The sequence below is a fragment of the Sinohyriopsis cumingii genome, chromosome 17 (assembly GCF_028554795.1).
Source record: "Sinohyriopsis cumingii isolate HCF-2022 chromosome 17, ASM2855479v2, whole genome shotgun sequence".
Taxonomy (NCBI): Eukaryota; Metazoa; Mollusca; class Bivalvia; order Unionida; family Unionidae; genus Sinohyriopsis; species Sinohyriopsis cumingii.
In genome coordinates, this window is record NC_142977.1 from 113,525,095 (window position 1) to 113,548,980 (window position 23,886).

At 35.1% G+C, this 23,886-nt stretch overlaps 1 protein-coding gene across 1 annotated transcript in view; it reads left to right on the plus strand.

Moving 5' to 3' along the window:
- Positions 1-23,886, plus strand: part of LOC149779689 (beta-1,3-glucosyltransferase-like) — a 61,097-nt gene that overhangs the window by 32,644 nt on the left and 4,567 nt on the right. The window contains exons 8-13 of the mRNA XM_089940534.1: positions 960-1,079; positions 2,165-2,234; positions 7,434-7,547; positions 11,808-11,910; positions 12,565-12,687; positions 19,074-19,215. Coding sequence (XP_089796660.1) covers positions 960-1,079; positions 2,165-2,234; positions 7,434-7,547; positions 11,808-11,910; positions 12,565-12,687; positions 19,074-19,215 — 672 coding nt within the window. The remainder of the gene's footprint in view (positions 1-959; positions 1,080-2,164; positions 2,235-7,433; positions 7,548-11,807; positions 11,911-12,564; positions 12,688-19,073; positions 19,216-23,886) is intronic.

Below are 23,886 nucleotides of genomic sequence, written 5' to 3' on the forward strand. Positions count from 1 at the left end.
ACTATCCAGGCCCTTCCTTATAAGTGTCCAGGTATCAAATACTATCCAAGCCCTTCCTTATAAGTGTCCAAATATCCACCCAGGCCCTTCCTTATAAGTGTCCAGGTATCTAATACTATCCAATCCCTTCCTTATAAGAGTCCAGGTATCTAATACTATCCAATCCCTTATAAGCATCCAAGTATCTAATACTACCCAGGCCCTTCCTTATGAGTGTCCAGGTATCTAATACTACCTAGGCCCTTATAAGCATCCAAGTATCTAATACTACCCAGGCCCTTCCTTATAAGTGTCCACATATCTAATACTATCCAGGCCCTTCCTTATAAGTGTCCACCATTCTGGTGGCCTAGTGGTTAGAGCGTCTGCCTCGGAAGCGGGAGATCATGGGTTCGATCTCTGGCCAAGTCATACCAAAGACTTACAAAAATGGTACTAACAGCTGCCTCGCTTGGCACTCAGCATTAAGCGGTTAGTGTTAGGACCAGTCGGCCTGGTGTCAGGATAATGTGACTGGGTGGGACATCATGCTACATGTCTGCAGCATGATGCCCCAGTGCTAGACATCACTATAAACTGCCACATTGCAGACATCGTAGCGATATGACTGAAAAATTGTTAAAGCTATGTTAAAAATACAAATCACATCACATATAAGTGTCCAAGGAGAATTATGAAAGAATAAATGTTATGTATAAATAACAATACAGATTTTCTTTTACATTCATCCATCTCCATGAAAGATTACCATTCTTTGACACATATTTTGTGATTGATATATATGTATCTGCTGTGATTCCCATGTCAGCATTTCAAGGATCTACATGCCTTTTCTTTGCCCAAACTTGTCACCCAATTCATTTATGACATAGCCCAAATGTAACTTTTACTGTAAAGGTTTAAGTGGTGTCTTAATGTGAAGTTCTCTATTGCATGAATGTTTTTTTATTTTATTTCAGCTAGCCAAATACATTTACCAGGATGGTAATGGTGTCAAAATGACAGAGGTGCCAGAGCTGTGTGCAGGCAATGAGAATGCTCAGTGTGTCACTTCCTATCCGGTCAAATTCCCAGACTGTGTATGTAGGAGTACTACTGTTCCAGAAATCATATGTTGTTGGTAACTATAGCAACTGCACTGATCGTGCCATTTGTGATGTAATTTTTCTTTTTATGTTTTGGTTTTTGATTTTATGTGAAGACAAGTTTTAATTTGAACAGATCTTGCATTTTCTGGTACAATTTTACTTTCCATCTCATCCATCTGTGTAGTTGCATTAGGACATGATAATGTGAAATAAGATCAATGAATGTGATAGATTTACATTTCTAAATCTTTCGTTTCTTAGGACCATGCTCAGATAAGTCGGTTTAGTCACATTACTCATCTATCCATTTGTCTGTCTGTCTATCCATCTGTCAACAGCTTGGTTTCCACAAGATAACGTGACTGAAAATTGTTGGATTTTAGCCAAATATGGTATGCCACTTTACACTGACAAGATCAAAATTAAAAAAGTTTGATTTTTATGCTATTTTGATCAGTATTTAGAATTATTGCTCCTGACTCCTGAAGATGTGTCCTCCTAAGTTTAATTTCCGCAGCTTAACTTTACCAGGCATTGTTTAATTTCTAGCATATGACATCAGCATTGACAGGAGTTATGACCCTTGATTTGTCATCTTCCTGGCTTTAATTTCTGCAGCAATACTTTAAAAACAATTGAAGGATTTCAGCTGAACATGACATCATTTTGAGTAGTTATGCCCCTTGCTTACCAGTTCTTCAGAATAATTTTAAATGTACTGTTAGATTTCAACTGAATTTGGCTTCTGCCTTTTTACTGATGAAACCCTGAATAATTTCAATTTGCAACATTCCATAACATCCCTTAAACAAATTATACCTTCTGCTTGTCTGACCTCCTGGCTTAACTGGTTTCTACAGCATTGATGTACCATGGATTGTTCTATTTCAACCAAACATAAACATGCATCTTTACACTGATGAGACCTTGAGTGAGTTTGATTTCAAACATTCTACAACATTATGAACAGGGTTATGTCCCCTAATTTTCCATCCTCCTAATATTTGCATAGATGGCACTAGTCAGTGTGTTTAGTACTTGATGATAATATCACATGTCTTCATTTTACTGTGCAGGGAAGACCTGTCGAAGAGGGTGATTTCTTCATAGCTGTCAAAACCTGTGAAAAATATCACAAAGATCGAGGTATGACAAATCATAGATGTTTTGAATATGATAACCAACACTTACAGAATCCTTATGGAAGAGCATATTATTGCTGTTATGTATCTAAAGATTAATACATCAGTATGAGTCATACATGCCTAAAGATTAATACATCAGTACAAGTCATACATATCTAAAGATTAATACATCAGTATGAGTCATACATATCTAAAGATTAATACATCAGTATGTGTCATACATATCTAAAGATTAATACATCAGTACAAGTCAAACATATCTAAAGATTCATACATCAGTATGAGTCATACGTATCTAAAGATTAATACATCAGTACAAGTCATACGTATCTAAAGATTAATACATCAGTATGAGTCATATGTATCTAAAGATTAATACATCAGTATGAGTCATATATATCTAAAGATTAATACATCAGTACAAGTCACGTATCTAAAGATTAATACATCAGTAGAAGTCATACATATCTAAAGATTCATACATCAGTGAGTCACGTATCTGAAGATTCATACATCAGTATGAGTCACGTATCTGAAGATTCATACATCAGTACAAGTCATACATATCTAAAGATTAATACATCAGTATGAGTCATATGTATCTAAATATTAATACATCAGTATGAGTCATATATATCTAAAGATTAATACATCAGTACGAGTCATGTATCTAAAGATTAATACATCAGTACAAGTCATACATATCTAAAGATTAATACATCAGTACAAGTCATACATATCTAAAGATTCATACATCAGTATGAGTCACGTATCTAAAGATCAATACATCAGTACAAGTCATGTATCTAAAGATTATTACATCAGTACAAGTCATACATATCTAAAAATTAATACATCAGTACGAGTCATACACATCTAAAGATTCATACATCAGTATGAGTCATGTATCTAAAGATTAATACATCAGTACAAGTCATACATATCTAAAGATTAATACATCAGTACAAGTCATACACATCTAAAGATTCATACATCAGTATGAGTCACATATCTGAAGATTCATACATCAGTATGAGTCACGTATCTGAAGATTCATACATCAGTACAAGTCATACATATCTAAAGATTAATACATCAGTACAAGTCATACATATCTAAAGATTAATACATCAGTATGAGCCATATGTATCTAAAGATTAATACATCAGTATGAGCCATATATATCTAAAGATTAACACATCAGTACGAGTCATGTATCTAAAGATCAGTATGAGCCATATATATCTAAAGATTAATACATCAGTACAAGTCATACATATCTAAAGATTAATACATCAGTACAAGTCATACATATCTAAAGATTCATACATCAGTATGAGTCATACATATCTAAAGATTCATACATCAGTATGAGTCACGTATCTAAAGATTCATACATCAGTACAAGTCATACATATCTAAAGATTAATACATCAGTATGAGTCATACATATCTAAAGATTAATACATCAGTACAAGTCATACATATCTAAAGATTAATACATCAGTACAAGTCATATGTATCTAAAGATTAATACATCAGTACAAGTCATACATATCTAAAGAGTCATACATCAGTACGAGTCATACATACATCAGTATGAGTCTTACGTATCTAAAGATTAATATATCAGTATGAATCATACATATCTAAAGATTAATACACAAGTATGAGTCATACGTATCTAAAGATTAATACATCAGTACAAGTCATGCATATCTAAAGATTAATACATCAGTACGAGTCATACATATCTAATGATTCATACATCAGTACGAGTCATATATATGTAAAGATTAATACATGAGTCATACATACATCAGTATGAATCATACATATCTAAAGATTAATACATCAGTATGAGTCGTACATGCCTAAAGATTAATACATCAGTACAAGTCATACATATCTAAAGATTAATACACCAGTATAAGTCATACGTATCTAAAGATTAATACATCAGTACAAGTCATGCATATCTAAAGATTAATACATCAGTATGAGTCATACATATCTAAAGATTCATACATCAGTACGAGTCATATATGTGTAAAGATTAATACATGAGTAGGAGTCATACATATCTAAAGATGCATTTATAACATAGCAAGATAAATGTGTTGCACATATGTTGATCTGAAGATTAATGTGTTGCACATACGTTGATCTGAAGATTTATGCCATAGCAAGATTGATAGATGAGGATGTATCAAACCTATGTAATAAAACATTGATGCCGTAACAGAATTAATATATCAGTATGTGTTTGCATCAGCATGTTTCACACCTGCCTAAAGATTCCTTTTTATTTTGACAAGATTAATACATTGGTTCATTTGATAACTACCTAAAGATGCATTTATATCTTGACAAGAGACCGCTCCGGTGGCCTAGTGGTTAGAACATCTGCCTCGGATGTGGGAGGTTACAGGTTTGAGCCCCGGCCAAGTCTTACCAAAGTCTTTAAAAAATGGTAGTGACATCTGCCTTGCTAGGCGCTAAGCATTAAGAGGTTAGTGTTAGGACTGGTCGGCCTGGTGTGAGAAAAATTTGACTGGGTGGGACATCATGCTACATTTCTGCGGCATGATGCCCAAGTGTTAGACGTCACTGTAAACTGCCACACTGCAGACTTTGTAGCAATTTGACTGAAAAATTGTTAAAGCTATGTAAAAAGTCTAAATCACGCACACACACATATCTTGACAAGATTAACACATCAATATGTGTCACACCTGCCAAAAGATATAGTTATACCTTAGTGAGATTAATACAGTGGTATATTTCACACTTACCTAAAGATACATTTATACCTTAGTGAGATTAATACAGTGGTATGTGTCACACTTACCTAAAGATACATTTATACCTTAGTGAGATTAATACAGTGGTATATGTCACACTTACCTAAAGATACATTTATACCTTAGTGAGATTAATACAGTGGTATATGTCACACTTACCTAAAGATACATTTATACCTTAGTGAGATTAATACAGTGGTATATGTCCCACTTACCTAAAGATACATTTATACCTTAGTGAGATTAATACAGTGGTATATGTCACACTTACCTAAAGATACATTTATACCTTAGTGAGATTAATACTGTAGTATGTCACACTTACCTAAAGATGCATTTATACCTTAACAAGATTAATATATTGGTATATTTCACACCTACCTCATGATAAATGTACATATTAGCAATGTAAAACTACATTTATATATTGGCAACATTAATAAGTGGTGTCTGTAACATCTACCTAAAGATATATTTGTACATCCCACCTACCTAAGATACATTTATATCCTGGTAAGATTTATATATTGATACATGTCACACCTGTCTCAAGCTACATCAATGCCTTAGCAACATTAGTACATCAGTGTGTATCACACATGGCTAAATACATTTATGCCATAGCAAAATGAATACACTGGTATGTTACACACCTACCTAAATATATATTTATACCTTAGCAAGATTCATACATCAGTGTGTGTTACATATACCTAAAGATATATATATATATATATATATATATACCTTAACAAGAATTGACAATTGTAATGTACAAAATAATTTCTGTTTTCATTTTCTAACATAGTGATATCAGCAAACAATGACTATGCATCTGAGTAATGAACTTTAATGTTCTTCCTGTACAGTGACACACCTTATAATAGCCAACTGACAAATGAACCTTGATGTTCTTACCTTACAGTGACACACCTTATAATAGCCAACTGACAAATGAACCTTGATGTTCTTACCTTACAGTGACACACCTTATAATAGCCAACTGACAAATGAACCTTGATGTTCTTCCTGTACAGTGACACGCCTTATAATAGCCAACTGACAAATGAACCTTGATGTTCTTACCTTACAGTGACACACCTTATAATAGCCAACTGACAAATGAACCTTGATGTTCTTCCTGTACAGTGACACACCTTATAATAGCCAACTGACAAATGAACCTTGATGTTCTTACCTTACAGTGACACACCTTATAATAGCCAACTGACAAATGAACCTTGATGTTCTTACCTTACAGTGACACACCTTATAATAGCCAACTGACAAATGAACCTTGATGTTCTTCCTGTACAGTGACACACCTTATAATAGCCAACTGACAAATGAACCTTGATGTTCTTACCTTACAGTGACACATGTTATAGCCTCTTAACAAATGAACCTTAATGTTCTTCCTGTACAGTGACACATGTTATAGCCTCTTAACAAATGAACCTTAATGTTCTTCCTGTATAGTGACACACATCATATCATAGCCAACTGACAAATGAACCATAATATTCTTCCTGTACAGACACACATGTTATCATAGCCAACTGACAAATGAACCTAAATGTTCTTCCTGTACAGTGACACACATGCTATCATAGCCAACCGACAAATGAACCTTAATATTCTTCCTGTACAGTGACACACATCATATCATAGCCAACTGACAAATGAACCTAAATGTTCTTCCTGTACAGTGGCACACATCATATCATAGCCAACTGACAAATGAACCTTGATATTCTTCCTGTACAGTGACACATATCATAGCCAACTGACAAATGAACCTAAATGTTCTTCCTGTACAGTGACACACATCATATCATAGCCAAATGACAAATGAACCTTAATATTGTTCCTGTACAGTGACACATATCATATCATAGCCAACTGACAAATGAACCTAAATGTTCTTCCTGTACAGTGACACACATCATATCATAGCCAACTGACAAATGAACCTAAATGTTCTTCCTGTACAGTGGCACACATCATATCATAGCCAAATGACAAATGAACCTTAATATTGTTCCTGTACAGTGACACATATCATATCATAGCCAACTGACAAATGAACCTAAATGTTCTTCCTGTACAGTGACACACATCATATCATAGCCAACTGACAAATGAACCTAAATGTTCTTCCTGTACAGTGACACACATGTTATCATCATCTGAGTAGCAAACCTTAATGTTCTTTGTGACACATTTTATCATATATTTTATTGCCACAATACTGTTTTTGTTGACTCAAAGTGAATATTCAAATTCAGATCAAATATTTGCTCAGTTATTTGTCTCATATAAATATTGTAATTGGTGATTTGTTAAACATTATAAATGATTGCATTCTCAGAACATAATTGTTTATTGCAATTCAGCGTCAGTCGTGAAGAACACATGGGGAAAAGAGACTGAAAACATTGAGTACTACAGCCATGTGGAGGACCCATCAATTCCTACAATAGACCTCGGGGTGCCAAACACTGAGCATGGTAATAAACACCTTGTCACTAGAATTATGAAATCATTTTGATAGTATAACAAGTGGAGGACCCATCTATCTTTACTATAATGGTCCAAACACTGTGCATGTTAATGTATACTTTACTAGAATTATGAAATCATTTTGATAGTTTAGCAAGTGGAAGACCCATCTATCTTTACTATAATGGTCCAAACACTGTGCATGTTAATGTATACTTTACTAGAATTATGAAATCATTTTGATAGTTTAGCAAGTGGAGGACCCATCTATCTTTACTATAATGGTCCAAACACTGTGCTTATCAATGTATACCTAACTAGAATTATGAAATCACTTTGATATTATAACATGTGGAGGACCCCTTTATCCCTACCATAGACCTCAGGATGCCAAATACAGCATGGTAATGTACACCTTGCCACAAGGATATAAATTAATTTAATATAGCCATGTTGAGGAACCACCTGTTTCTATCATAAACCTCGGGGTGTCAAACACATGGTAATCTTGACAATATCACCGGGTTGTGAAATCAATTTTTTATAGCCATGTGGATGACACATCTATCTCTGCTAAATACCTTAGGGTGCCAAACACGGTATGGTAATCTATACATCAGGGTTGTGAAATTAATTTTATATAGCCATGTGAAAGACACATCTATCTCTGCTAAATACCTTGGGGTGCCAAGCACGGTATGGTAATCTATACATCAAGGTTGTGAAATCAATTTTATATAGCCATGTGAAGGACACATCTATCTCTGCTAAATACCTTGGGGTGCCAAACACAGTATGGTAATCTATACATCAGGGTTGAGAAATCAATTTTATATAGTCACGTGAAGGACACATCTATCTCTGCTAAATACCTTGGGGTGCCAAACACAGTATGGTAATCTATACATCAGGGTTGTGAAATCAATTTTATATAGCCATGTGAAGGACACATACCTTGGGGTGCCAAACAAGGTATGGTAATCTATACATCTGGGTTGTGAAATCAATTTAATATTCTATTCATGGTATACTTAATCACTCTAAACATTGAGAATAAGATGCAAAGTACTTGCCTTTTTAAAATTTAAGATCAATTTAAAAAAAAAAATCAGAAGTGTATTTGATGAATTTGCCGATTAATATCAATTTTTGCCAGAGTGTGTTGTCAAGTTATAACATCTGTTCCTCCATCTATATGTTCCAATAGCTAAAATGTTTGACCATTGACCATTACCAAACTAAAATGGTTGACCATCGACCATTACTGTTTGACCATCGACCATTACCAAACTAAAATGTTTGACCATCAACCATTACTGTTTGACCATCGACCATTACCAAACTAAAATGTTTAACCATCAACCATTACTGTTTGACCATTGACCATTACCAAACTAAAATGGTTGACCATCGACCATTACTGTTTGACCATCGACCATTACCAAACTAAATTGTTTGACCATCAACCATTACTGTTTGACCATCGACCATTACCAAACTAAATTGTTTAACCATCAACCTTTACCAAACCAAAATGTTTGACCATTGACCTTTACCAAACCAAAATGTTTGACCATTGACCTTTACCAAACTAAAATGTTTGACCATTGACCTTCACCAAACTAAATTGTTTGAGCATCAACCTTCATCAGACTAAAGTGTTTGACCATTACCAAACTAGAGTTTTTGACCATTGACCATTACCAAACTAAAATCTTTGACCATGAACCATTACTTGACTAAAATCTTTGATCATCAACCATTACTTTACTAAAATCTTTGACCATGAACCATTACTCTACTAAAATGTTTGATCATCAACAATCACCAAAAAGCCTTCAATTTCGGGATAAAAAGGTAAGGTCAAGGTCACTGAAATGAAAGTCAATAAATGCAGAGTAAGGGCCAAATGTCACTGTTGTTGAAAACTAATATGGTTTCAACAGAAGATTTTTTAAATTCTGTACCATGTATCCTTCCAAAGTCTGTGGTTGAAGAAGCCATTGATTTTGGATCAAGAGGTCAGATGTCAAAATGTGACTGAGAAAGAACATTGTTTGTAACTTATTTTTGCAACTTTACTAAAATTTGTAGAAATGACCAATGATTGTTTAGGTAACATAAATCATGTCAAACAAGGACCAGGTATGGTTCTCACAGTGATTGTTTAGGTCACATATATATTGTCAAACAATGACCAGGTATGATTCTCACAGTGATTGTTTAGGTCACATAAATCATGTCAAACAATGACCAGGTATGGTTCTCACAGTGATTGTTTAGGTCACATATACCATGTCAAACAATGACCAGGTATGGTTCTCACAGTGATTGTTTAGGTCACATATATATTGTCAAACAATGACCAGGTATGATTCTCACAGTGATTGTTTAGGTCACATAAATCATGTCAAACAATGACCAGGTATGGTTCTTACAGTGATTGTTTAGGTCACATATATCATGTCAAACAATGACCAGGTATGGTTCTCACAGTGATTGTTCAGGTCACATATATCATGTCAAACAATGACCAGGTATGGTTCTCACAGTGATTGTTCAGGTCACATATATCATGTCAAACAATGACCAGGTATGGTTCTCACAGTGATTGGTTAAGTCACATAAATCATGTCAAACAGTGATCAGGTATGGTTCTCAAAGTGAGTGTGATATTGATGATTATATTTCAAGATATGTGATCATTTTTAATGTTTAATTTTTAATTTGGGATTGGCCAAGTGGTCTAGTGCTTACCTTTACATAGGGGCCCCGAGTGGCCGAGTGGTCTAAGGTGCTTGCCTTTACATAGGGGCCATGAGTGGCTGAGTGGTCTAAGGTGCTTACCTATACATAGGGGCCACGAGTGGCAAAGTGGTCTAAGGTGCTTACCTTTACATAGGGGCCCCGAGTGGCCAAGTGGTCTAAGGTGCTTACCTTTACATAGGGGCCACGAGTGGCAAAGTGGTCTAAGGTGCTTACCTTTACATAAGGGCCCCGAGTGGCCAACTGGTCTAAGGTGCTTACCTTTATGTTGGGGCCCGAGTGGCCAAGTGGTCTAAGGTGCTTACCTTTACGTTGGGGCCCGAGTGGCCAAGTGGTCTAAGGTGCTTACCTTTACGTTGGGTCCCGAGTGGCCAAGTGGTCTAAGGTGCTTACCTTTACATAGGGGCCTGTGTGGTCAAGTGGTCTAAGGTGCTTACCTTTACATAGGGGCTCTGAGTGGCCAAGTGGTCTAGGGTGCTTACCTTTATATAAGGGCCCCAAGTGGCCAAGTGGTCTAAGGTGCTTGCCTTTACATATCACTCACACATCTCACCTCATTCTCTTTGAGATCAAATTCTGAATTAACCAGCAATAGGTATGTGAGAAAACTTGCCAATAGCTTCTCGTGGGTCAGTGGTTCTTCTTGGGGTCTTCCTGGGCTCTTCCTCCACTAAATGTATACTGGCAGCCATGTATAGCCTATCGTGTGCTGAAAAATTGCATTAAGCCCAGCAAAACAAAACCAGTTATTCTTAATATAATTATTAACATAACTAATATAACTATTAACATAACAAGGCTGTATATATTCTGTACGGTATCTTCAGGTCATTGTTGTAAGATATAACTATTGTCTTAATATCACATAACAAGGATGTATATATTCTGTCCGGTATCTTAAGGTCATTGTTGTAAGATATAACTATTGTCTTAATATCACATAACAAGGCTGTATATATTCTGTACGGTATCTTAAGGTCATTGTTGTAAGATATAACTATTGTCTTAATATCACATAACAAGGATGTATATATTCTGTCCGGTATCTTAAGGTCATTGTTGTAAGATATAACTATTGTCTTAATATCACATAACAAGGCTGTATATATTCTGTACGGTATCTTCAGGTCATTGTTGTAAGATATAACTATTGTCTTAATATCACATAACAAGGCTGTATATATTCTGTCCGGTATCTTAAGGTCATTGTTGTAAGATATAACTATTGTCTTAATATCACATAACAAGGCTGTATATATTCTGTACGGTATCTTCAGGTCATTGTTGTAAGATATAACTATTGTCTTAATATCACATAACAAGGCTGTATATATTCTGTCCGGTATCTTAAGGTCATTGTTGTAAGATATAACTATTGTCTTAATATCACATAACAAGGATGTATATATTCTGTACGGTATCTTCAGGTCATTGTTGTAAGATATAACTATTGTCTTAATATCACATAACAAGGCTGTATATATTCTGTACGGTATCTTCAGGTCATTGTGGCAAGACATTGGCCATCATGAAGAGGTTTATAAACAACCCCAAGACTTCACAGATTCCCTGGCTTATTATAGCAGATGATGATACCATCATCAGGTTTGTATTTTACACAGAGGGAAGGTGTGTGTGTGATTTTAATTTATACTGGGTCTTAATGTTCCTGTCCATCAATGCACTATCAAATGATGTCATTTTAAATTGTATTTCAATGCACTATCAAATAATGTCATTATTTAATTGTATTTCAATGCACTATCAAATAATGTCATTTTAAATTGTATTTCAATGCACTATCAAATAATGCCATTTTAAGTTGTATTTCAATGCACTATCAAATAATGTCATTTTAAATTGTATTTCAGTGCACTATCAAATAATGTCATTTTAAATTGTATTTCAGTGCACTATAAATTTCATTTTAAATTGTATTTCAATTCACTATCAGAAAATGTCATTTTAAATTGTATTTCTTTATTTTACAAGAAAAAAATCTTCAAGAAGCTTGTTGATATTAAATACATGCTATCATTTCATGCTTTAAGATCTTTGCAAGCCTGCTGAGTGAAACATTAGCATTTTTCAAATTTACAAATGTTACAAATTTTACTATAAATGATGGCAATTGCTGCTTAAATGAGAAAGCATGCTAATGTTTTATTGATCTACTTCTGTCAGATGTTGCTTGCTTAAGAAAAGAGGGTAATGTTTTCATCTAATTTCATTTTCCCTGTATTTATAATTGTTTTTCAGTATCAAGAGGTTGAAACAGCTGCTTGCCTGCTATGACTCCAGTGGGATGATGGCTATAGGTGAACGGTATGGTTACAACGTTGCTTCAGGGAAAGGATATTCGTACATTACAGGAGGAGGAGGGTAGGCCATGATTTTGATATCCTTTCACTCATTTAAGCTTGGTACATCTACCACGTACACAAATTTCAGTTCCTTAACAGAACATTTCCTCAGCAATTCATACTTAGAAGCAATATATAAGAAATAAAACAAGTCCATGATTTTGATTTTCCTTCCATTTTCAGCTTGATCTGAGCAGCCTTATCTATTTAAATCTTTAGGTGACAAGAAAAATGTGTGGATCAATGAATAATTTAAATTAATAACACCTGAATATGTTATATTTTGGTAATCATATTTTTTCTGCTAATAGCCATCTTTACACAGTCATACTCATCAGTAAATAGCCATCCTTCTTAAATTATATTCCTTAGCAAATAGACATTCTTTTGCAGTTATACTTCTCAATCCACAATCATACATCTCAGTGAACAGCCATCAGTACACAATCATACATCTCAGTGAATAGCCATCAATCTACAATCTTACAGCCCGTTGAATAGCCATCAATCCACAATCATACTCTTGTTACTTCTAAGAGCTTAAGCTATGTAACAAGACCAGGTGAAATGCATCACCAGGTGAAATGCATCGGGCATTCATGTTTCCAAAATATAATTTTTTTTCCCAAATGATATTAAATCAAACAAAGAGAAAGGATAAAAAAGAAAACTTGCAGTGTATGAATTCCTAAAATATTATCCTAAATTGTACTATTAATTTCACATCAAATTAGAAACTTTCCACTGTTGAATCTCAGTTTTAAAAGTTTTTACTTCAAGGTGGAATATGACTAAAGTCCTTGAACAGAATTATTTAATTGTTTGTGTCCTTGAATAAGTTCACATAATTTTCAAGTTATAGTCTGCTTTTGAATATATAGTTTTGACTCTGCATGTCCAACAAGCATGTTATAAATAAATCATGATTTTCTCTCATGACTCTTATAGAACTGGCATATTAACTGAAAAATCCTACTGTGGTGTTTTAATTCTCTTATATAGTCTCTATGTACTCACCAAATTAACAAAACCAGTTAAAAGATTCTCAAGCATTTAAATTACTAGATTGTGAAATAATTTAATTACTAGATTGTGAAATAATTCAACAGTCATGTTCTGACCTTCTCACATTATTGAGCCAACCAACAACTAGGGCATGCATGATATCTCTGCAAGGCAATTGTACTCCTAGCATTAGGCCTTGATTTATGAATGAAATTCTACACATAATGTGCATGTACTTTTACTATGACACAAGCCAGTCACTGAATTTAAAGAATTAAAGTATAAATGTAATAAACCCTAATGACTTAAATAAAACTAAATTATAAATTAATATATAATACACATATCAGTAATACTTGTTGAATTGACGTCATTGACAGTCTCATTCCCACAGTGAATAGCCATCATTGACATACTCCACAGTGAATTGCCATCATTGACAGTCTCATCCCCACAGTGATAGCCATCATTGACATACTCCACAGTGAATATCCATCATTGACATACTCCTCAGTGAATATCCATCATTGACATACTCCTCAGTGAATATCCATCATTGACATACTCCTCAGTGAATAGCCATCATTGACATACTCCATAGTGAATAGCCATCATTGACATACTCCACAGTGAATAGCCATTATTCACATACTCCACAGTGAATAGCCATCATTGACATACTCCATAGTGAATAGCCATCATTGTCATACTCCACATTGAATAGCCATCATTTTCATACTCCACATTGAATAGCCATCGTTCCACAGTCATACTCCTAAGTGAATAGCTATCATTATGCAATCATACTTCTTAGTGAATAGCCATCATTCCACAATTGTACTCAGGAGAGAAAAGCCTTCATTGTGCAGTCATACTTCACAACGAATAGCATTAATTCCACAATGATACTTTTCAGCAACTACCCATCCCTCTGCAATCACACTAGCATGACATTTCTTTTGACTTTTAACCCATGATTTGTGCACAACAGATACAAGAATTTGAAGATACCAAGTTTGTATGGTGACCAAGACCAGTATTTTTGTAATCAATTTCTGTATTGTGTAATCAAGACCAGTATTTTGTAATCAATTTCGGTATTGTGTAGGGGCCCCGAGTGGCTGAGTGGTCTAAAGCGCTTTCTGTTATGGATTACTGCCATCTCACCTCTGGCTCCGTGGGTTCGACTCTCTGATTCGGCCAATATGGGTATGTGAGAAAGTTTGCCAGTAGCTTCTTGTGGGTCGGTGGTTCTTTCCAGGGATTTCCCAGGTTCTTTTTTCACCATTAATACTAGCCGCCATGTATAGCCTATTGTGTGCTGAAAAATGGTGTTAAGCCCCACAACAACAACAACAACAACAACTGTAATATGTAATCAAGGCCAATATTTTGTAATCAATTTCTGTATTGTGTAATCAAGGTCAGCATTGTTTAATTAATTTCTGTTTTTAACTTGTGTTTATAGGACAGTATTAAAACCACATCATAGACTATTTTTTAATGATTGTATATGTCTTGTGGTGATGTCAGCACAGTGGTGTTGAAATATATCTGTCTGAATGCAGTAGGGTGGTTAAATATATCAGGGTGATTAAATATATAGAGGATATTTGCTTGAAGCGAGTGAATAATGGATATATTTCATCAAGTGGATGAAAATACAGTGTGACACCGCTATAACGTGCTCCGTTATAACGCGAATTCAGATATAACACAGTCATGGCATGGCTCGCGAAATTTCATATACATGTATTTTTCTTGTGCAGAAAAAAAAATCTTAAAAAGTACGAAAAAAAACGTAAAAAGTTGCTTCTCATTTTGGGGAAGAGATCGCTTATGAATAATACAAGACGATCGTGGCTTGGCTCCTGAAATTTTATATGTATTTTTCTCGTACACGAAAAACAAACAAAAATTCTTCTTAAAAGTAAGAAGAATAAACGCATAAAAAGTTTATTCTGGGAGCGCGTAGGTCTTTGCCAATGTCGCAAACTTGGATTGTTTTTCCTTATTGGCTGCAAAACATACTTTTTTTATATTGGCGACATTGTTGGCTGTTTAAATTTTTTTATAAACCATTGGTTTGGAGTGGAGAAATTCAGAGGCCCCATGAAAGGAAGGCGCAAACTGGATATAAAATGCACTGAAATGTATCAATTGTTACATAAACAAATTCTTTGTCCATACTGACAAACCATCTAAACAGTGCATTGTTATATCATAATCCACTTATCTTAACATCTAGCATGAGTTCTGTATGTTCTGAAATATCTGCTTTTTTGTTGTTGACATTTCTGGTAATGGAGATCAACCGGATGAGGCATTGTCTCATAATCTATCTTTCATCGGATTTTCGGCTGCTTGCTAGTAATTAATATATTTACAAAGACTGACATTTTTATGTGGATGGTAAGTAAAAATTCTCTTTGTTTCACTTAGAATTAAATTCTTAAGAACACTCACGTTTTCTGTAATAAACCCTGTCATCAGAACACCTGCATCTCTATTGTTCGTTAACCCTTTGTTAATTTTTAGACACATGTGTGGAAGGCAGCTTCACACTGCTACCACAAAGGAAGAAATAAAAAAATACAATTTACTTATTGGTTTATTCAGTAGGCATGGATGGACAGTAACTAGAATAGTCTAAACGACGGCCAATTCCTTTTTAAAAATGTACCCTGATAAAATAGTTTGCTGAAATTTCAAAGGCAACAGATTACCTTTGAAGCACTGACTGTTATGAAAACGTGCTCAGCAAATGGAAAAAAATACCCGTCTCAATTATTTGATGTTGCCGCCACGATAAGAAATGGGGCATTCGTTTGGTTCTCCAAAGCTGTCCTTTAGCGGTGACTTCAATAGCGCATGCACCCTTCATCAAAGAAAGCCGACTACACTTTTTCAATAACAGCAAAGAACTTTTCTTCAGAGGAAGTCAGTACCAAACTTAAATAAAAGTGATGGAATCTGATGGATTTTTGCATTTTCCAACTGGAACACGTTAACTCTGCTGTGAAAGTTACCTTTTTGTAGGGAAAAAGTTTATGCCAACGGTGGCTTAAAATGCAAACTAACTTTTACCAACTTGGAACGTGCTTTAAAGTAAATGTGCTTTGTCTTTCGTTACGTGATTGTGCTATGTTTTTCCACTGAATTCAGACCAATATGACCTGTTACAAAATTAATGAATATTTTAAAGCTGTGTGTGCATATTTTTGATGGAATCACTTGTATTGTGGATTGAATGTATATGATGAGGTGTGCAGGTGAGTACATGGTGTTGATACTCTATTCATGCTATACATTAGACATTTTTATATAAACGGGATTCGCATATATGTACCAATTCATGGTTCTCTAAATAAACTATTATATTATGTCTTCTCTGTTTTCACTACAGGTGTATTTCTCGTTTAATATGCATCAATTCAAAATGGTAACTGTGCCGACAAAGCACGTATTTTACCACCCGCATTTATTACACACACACACCCATTTTTTTTGTGGGGGGAGTACATTTTCTTCAGCTAACTGACTTAGTTGCATATAACACGGTTCGGTATATAACGCGGTCTGGGTTTATGGCTCCCAACTACTGTGTTATAGCAGGGTCACACTGTACTAGAGTTTTTCACCCACAAGATGAAATGTATCTGTTATTCACTCATTTCAAGCAAATATTCTTTTTATATTATACTCACATACATTTGCTACCTAAAGTTTGTGACACAGAGAATTAGCAGATTTCTTACGGTAATGTCAGCTGTTTACCATACATGTTCTGCTGTGCTATGTCTACCAGCGCACAAAATTAGTTCCACATCAGATTGATAAAAATTAACTGATATTTCCAGAATAACAAACTACAAGTTCCAAGGATAACAGACAGGGATTATTAATAAGAAAACAACCACAAGTAATTTATCAATGTATAATTGTTTTTTTTATTAGCGTGCAAGAAAGTATTAAAAAAGTTAAACCAAAGTGAAATTGACGAGATGCCATTTTTTAACATTCTAATCGATGATAACAGTGAGTGAATGTAGCTGAATTTGGCTAAAATAACAAGAATACAGGATCACGTGAGAAACTTTAAAACATATATAGTGGACATTTCAAGTGTATTTTATTCACTGTCGGTGTCACTGGAAATAATATGTTTCCATTTCCTCAGCTGTGAAGATACACTCCCACTGCTCTTTGCATTTTTACCACTGACGTACTGTGTAGTCTGTGAAAGTGACCCAAAACAGTAGTTCCTGTAGTAAAAAATATTGTTATTTTTTCACTACAGTGAAATATCAATATTATTTTAATTAGAAAATCAAGTAATTCACTGCTTTTAAATATATTAGGGTGTTTACATATATCAGGGTGGTTTAAATATATCAGGGTGGTTAAATGTATGAGGGTGTTTAAATAGATCAGGGTGTTTAAATAGATCAGGGTGGTTAAATATATCAGGGTGTTTAAATATATCAGGTTAGTTAAATATATCAGGGTGTTTAAATATATCATGTTGTTTAAATATATCAGGGTGATTAAATATATCATGTTGTTTATATCAGGGTGGTTAAATAAATCAGGGTGTTTAAATATATCAGGGTGGTTAAATATATCATGTTGTTTAAATAAATCAGGGTGTTTAAATATATCATGTTGTTTAAATATATCAGGGTGGTTAAATATATCATGTTTAAATATATCAGGGTGGTTAAATAAATCAGGGTGGTTAAATATATCAGGGTGTTTAAATATATCAGGTTAGTTAAATATATCAGGGTGTTTAAATATATCATGTTTAAATATATCAGGGTGGTTAAATATATCATGTTGTTTATATCAGGGTGGTTAAATAAATCAGGGTGTTTAAATATATCAGGGTGGTTAAATATATCATGTTGTTTAAATATATCAGGGTAGTTAAATATATCAGGGTGTTTAAATATATCAGGGTGGTTAAATATATCATGTTGTTTAAATAAATTAGGGTGTTTAAATATATCATGTTGTTTAAATATATCAGGGTGGTTAAATATGTTTAAATATATCAGGGTGGTTAAATAAATCAGGGTGTTTAAATATATCATGTTGTTTAAATATATCAGGGTGGTTAAATATATCAGGGTGGTTAAATATATCAGGACAGAGTGTTTTAAATATATCAGGGTGTTTAAATATATCAGGCCACTTAATCCTATATGTTTTTTAGTGGTGATGTAACAAGTGGTATTGAAATACATGTCTGAATGTTGTAGATGTTACCAATGGTGATGATGTTACCAATGGTGATGAAATATATATGTCCACTTAATGCAGATGCTTTGTTGTGATGGTTTCACCAAAGTTGTTGAAATGTATCTGGCTGCTTACTTTAAATTTGTGTCTCTTTAGAATGATCTTCAGCAACAAGATGGCGCAGAAATTTGTAGCTGACTGTCCGTGTCCACGAGACGACTCCCCCGATGATATGATACTGGGGATGTGTCTCAAGAGATTTGGTATTCCTGTCACTCACACTCCCTACCTTCATCAGGTATTTATCTCTTTGACTCCACCATTACTCATTAACTCATTAATTCTTTAGATAGATTTTATATATATTAATGTCCTTCTCATTTTTAAATCAATACAAGTATTCAAAATGTTCAAAGATAATGGGGGGCCACAAGTGACTGGGTGGTCTTCCCTTTACAGATATCTCACCTCTGTCTGCATGGATTCACATTTCGTCTTGGCCAACATGGATATGTGAGAAAGCTTGCCAGTAGCTTCCCATTGGTTATTAGGGCTGTCAAAAACCACGAAAACTTCACCCGGGTACCCATTGCGTTGTTTAATGGGTACCCGGTTACCCGTTAGAACATGAATAACATGTACAGCCCTAGTTACCCCACTGTCAGATTTTCACAAACCTGGATTGTTGTAGAGTGATGAAACAAACAATTTACATCATTTTGCACAGTTTACCACACTTTATCCACTATTTCGCATTCTCTTTTTTGCATTTTACCAATTCGCACTTTTGCATTTTCACATCGCACTTTACCCACACCCAATAGGAGACAGCTGATAGTCTGTCAATGGAGATAATTTGTTTTCCTTTTGTACTTTAAACTGTCTATCATAAATTGTGCTATAATGTTTTGTTTGATTAGTCAGTAATAATGAATTAATATTACAATGTCGTTTCACTTATTAATAAACTTCCACGGCATGTTTTGTTATTTATTACTAACGGCAAATGGCAGAGAAAGTCAGTTTCCAGTTGAGAACTTGAATACTGAAGGAGGCTTACACTTGAGTAAGTAAGCAAAACATTACAGTATTAAAATTTCAAACTAGAATAAAATAACGTTTTTTGGATGTTTTTATGAACTAAAAACTAAAAAATGAATGAACTAAAAATGAATTTATCAAAGCTAAATATTACCAGTCTGTCCTAGTGTACAAGTACATGATCATTTTCTGCTTTAAAAAAACAAAACATATTGACCGTATCTGGAGACAGCGATGCATGTTTCCTGTTTACAACGTGTCCTGCCCTCAAAAAAGCACTTTCAGATGGAACTGACATTGCAGGAATACAGAGATATTTTCGCGCAAGGGCAGCCAGCCTGGGATATCGTGCTCTATTATCTCGCCATTACTGAAGAATGTCACCATTAACAAGAAGTGGCATCTCCAACAGATATGTTGCCAATTTGTCTACCGATGCAGCGTTGTCGTCTGCGGCACACAGAGAAGTGATGTAACAATTTAACAGGGCAAGCTAGACCTCTTGGCATTGGGAGTCTGTAGTATAACTGTGCATATAGCAGCAGTAGAATAGTTGGCCCTGCCACCCTCCCTCCAGTCGCAGTCAGCCACAGCTTGTCAGTCGTTCGCGGACTGATGAGTAAGTGGTATGTTAACACGTGTAGTCTACATATTAGTATTGTTTTGAACTGTGAAGCTGTTTGCACAACCCAGCATGCATCAGCCATTTAGTAGTGGGCCACTGATGCATAATGGGTGGTCCTACTCCTAAATATAGACTGGAGCTGCAACTCAGACCAGCGTACTGCTGATGTTATATGATATTTTGATAGTGTTGACGACAAATTATTTTTGTGACCGGGTACTCGTCATTAATTTTCAAAGCCCGGGTTTTTCACTACGGTCGGGTACCCAGTTACCTGGGTACCCATTGACAGCCCTATTTGTCAGTGGTTCTTCCTGGAGTTTTCTTGGCTTTTAATCCACCAATCATACTGGGCATCATGCATAGACTATCATGTGCTGAAAAATGGTGTTAAACCCAGGAAAGGAAAAAATATTGAAATCAATTTTATATAATTTCCAAGTGAACCAGTACAAGAGGTTTATGTAACAGGTACAACCGGTGATCCATACATTTTCCTGAGTGCAATCAGACATTTTGATAGACTTCATAGACACAAATGAATCTGCTGTTTGAAATGTATATTCAGTAAAAAAACAAAATGTCAGGCCTTCCATAGGTCTCATCAGGTAGTAGCAGAAAATCCTAAGTCATATTAGGGTACTGTCCTTTAATTGAAACTAGTTATGTCAGTAATTCAGCTACTGACAGTATTCTATATTTGTTGTACACAATGTACTTGAGAATCCCCCGCTTATTGATTTGTCAGCACTGAAGCCTGTGTCACTGTTGTCTCTTGGTTGTCACTGTCCTTTCTTGGTTGTCACTGTTTCTTAGTTGTCACTGTTCACTCTTGGTTGTCACAGTTCTCTCTTAGTTGTCACTGTTGTCTCTTGGTTGTCATTGTCCTTTCTTGGTTGTCACTGTTGTCTCTTAGATGTCACTGTTCACTCTTCGTTGTCACTGTTCACTCTTGGTTGTCACTGTCCTTTCTTGGTTGTCACTGTCCTTTCTTGGTTGTCACTGTTCTCTCTTAGTTGACCATAATGAATGGTAAAAATAACATGTGATGATTATAACATTTTCAGAAAAAGTGTTAGGTTCAAGCACAGAATGCATTAAAATTTGCATGGTCTAGGAATAACCCATGCAAACTGTACTGCTTGCAAGTTATTATTATATGACAAATACTTCAGTTCTATTCCTTTGAAGTGACCAATGGTCAACCAACTTTCCCTTTGAAGTGACCATGCATAAAAGACACTAATTGCAGAAGGGTTCACAGTGGGATGAATCTTCAAGGTACTGAGCTTCCAGCAATGTCAAAAATCCATCAGCATGTCGTTGCCTGGTAAACACAGGCTAAGGGTTGCAGTTTTCATCATGATTATGCTTACGCTGTGACATGATTGCAGTTTTCATCATGATTATGCTTGTGCTGTCACATGATTGCAGTTTTCATCATGATTATGCTTATGCTGTGACATGATTGCAGTTTTCATCATGATTATGCTTATGCTGTCACATGATTGCAGTTTTCATCATGATTATGCTTATGATGTCACATGATTGCAGTTTTCATCATGATTATGCTTGTGCTGTGACATGGTTGCAGTTTTGATCATGATTGTTCTTATGCTGTGACATGATTGCAGTTTCATCATGATTGTGACTATGCTGTGACATGATTGCAGTTTTCATCATGATTATGCTTATGCTGTGACATGGTTGTAATTTTCATCATGATTATGAGGTGACATGATTGCAGTTTTCATCATGATTATGCTTATGCTGTGACATGATTGCAGTTTTCATCATGATTATGTTTATGCTGTGACATGGTTGCAGTTTTCATCATGATTATGCTGTGACATGGTTGCAGCTTTCATCATGATTATGATTATGCTGTGACATGATATCATGATTATGTTTATGCTGTCACATGATTGCAGTTTTCATCATGATTATGCTTATGATGTGACATGATTGCAGTTTTCATCATGATTATGCTTATGCTGTGACATGATGAGGAGTCAAACAGTTAAACTATGACTGATACTTGTCTCTTCTAAGCTTATATAGACCTTCTGATGAAAAACAAAATTCTTTAGAATAACAAAATCTTCACTTTGAAACTGATGTTTGAAATTTTGTTGTACTTTTGTTCACTAATGGAATCAGTTGCCCTTCTCTACCCCCCATTTAGCCAACTAACTGTGAGCAGTTTGTCATTCAGGTATTTCAACTGTAGCAAGCTAAGTCACATTTCCGTGTAAACTAGAACTAGCTACCTTTGAGTTTGGTTTCAGCATTGAAAACAGGTGTTCATCTTTTGAAATTGTTACCTCTTCTCAAGTAATTTTTCTTATTCAGACATGACAATGTAATTTAGCTTACTTCACATTGTTTTTACTTCACACACTTGAATGTTGATGCCAGAGTGCTACAGTATACAGTTCTTTACTGTTAGTGACACTCAAATGTTGCTGTCAGAGTGCCACAGTATACAGTACTTTAATGTTAGTAACACTCAAATGTTGATGTCAGAGTGCCACAGTATGCAGTACTTTGCTGTCAGTAACACTCAAATGTTGCTGTCAGAGTGCCACAGTATGCAGTACTTTCTGTTAGTAACGCTCAAATGTTGCTGTCAGAGTGCCACAGTATGCAGTACTTTCTGTAAGTAACACTCAAATGTTGCTGTCAGAGTGCCACAGTATACAGTACTTTGCTGTCAGTAACACTCAAATGTTGCTGTCAGTGTGCCAAAGTATGCAGTACTTTCTGTTAGTAATGCTCAAATGTTGCTTTCAGAACGCCACAGTATGCAGTACTTTCTGTAAGTAACACTCAAATGTTGCTGTCAGAGTGCCACAGTATGCAGTACTTTGCTATCAGTAACACTCAAATGTTGATGTCAGAGTGCCACAGTATACAGTACTTTACTGTTAGTAACACTCAAATGTTGCTGTCAGAGTGCCACAGTATGCAGTACTTTACTATCAGTAACACTCAAATGTTGATGTCAGAGTGCCACAGTATACAGTACTTTACTGTTAGTAACACTAAATTGTTGCTGTCAGAGTGCCACAGTATACAGTACTTTACTGTCAGTAACACTCAAATGTTGATGTCAGAGTGCCACAGTATGCAGTACTTTACTGTTAGTAACACTCAAATATTGATGTCAAGTGCCACTGTATACAGTACTTTACTGTTAGTAACACTCAATTGTTGATGTCAGAGTGCCACAGTATACAGTACTTTACTGTTAGTAACACTCAAATGTTGATGTCAGAGTGCCACAGTATACAGTACTTTACT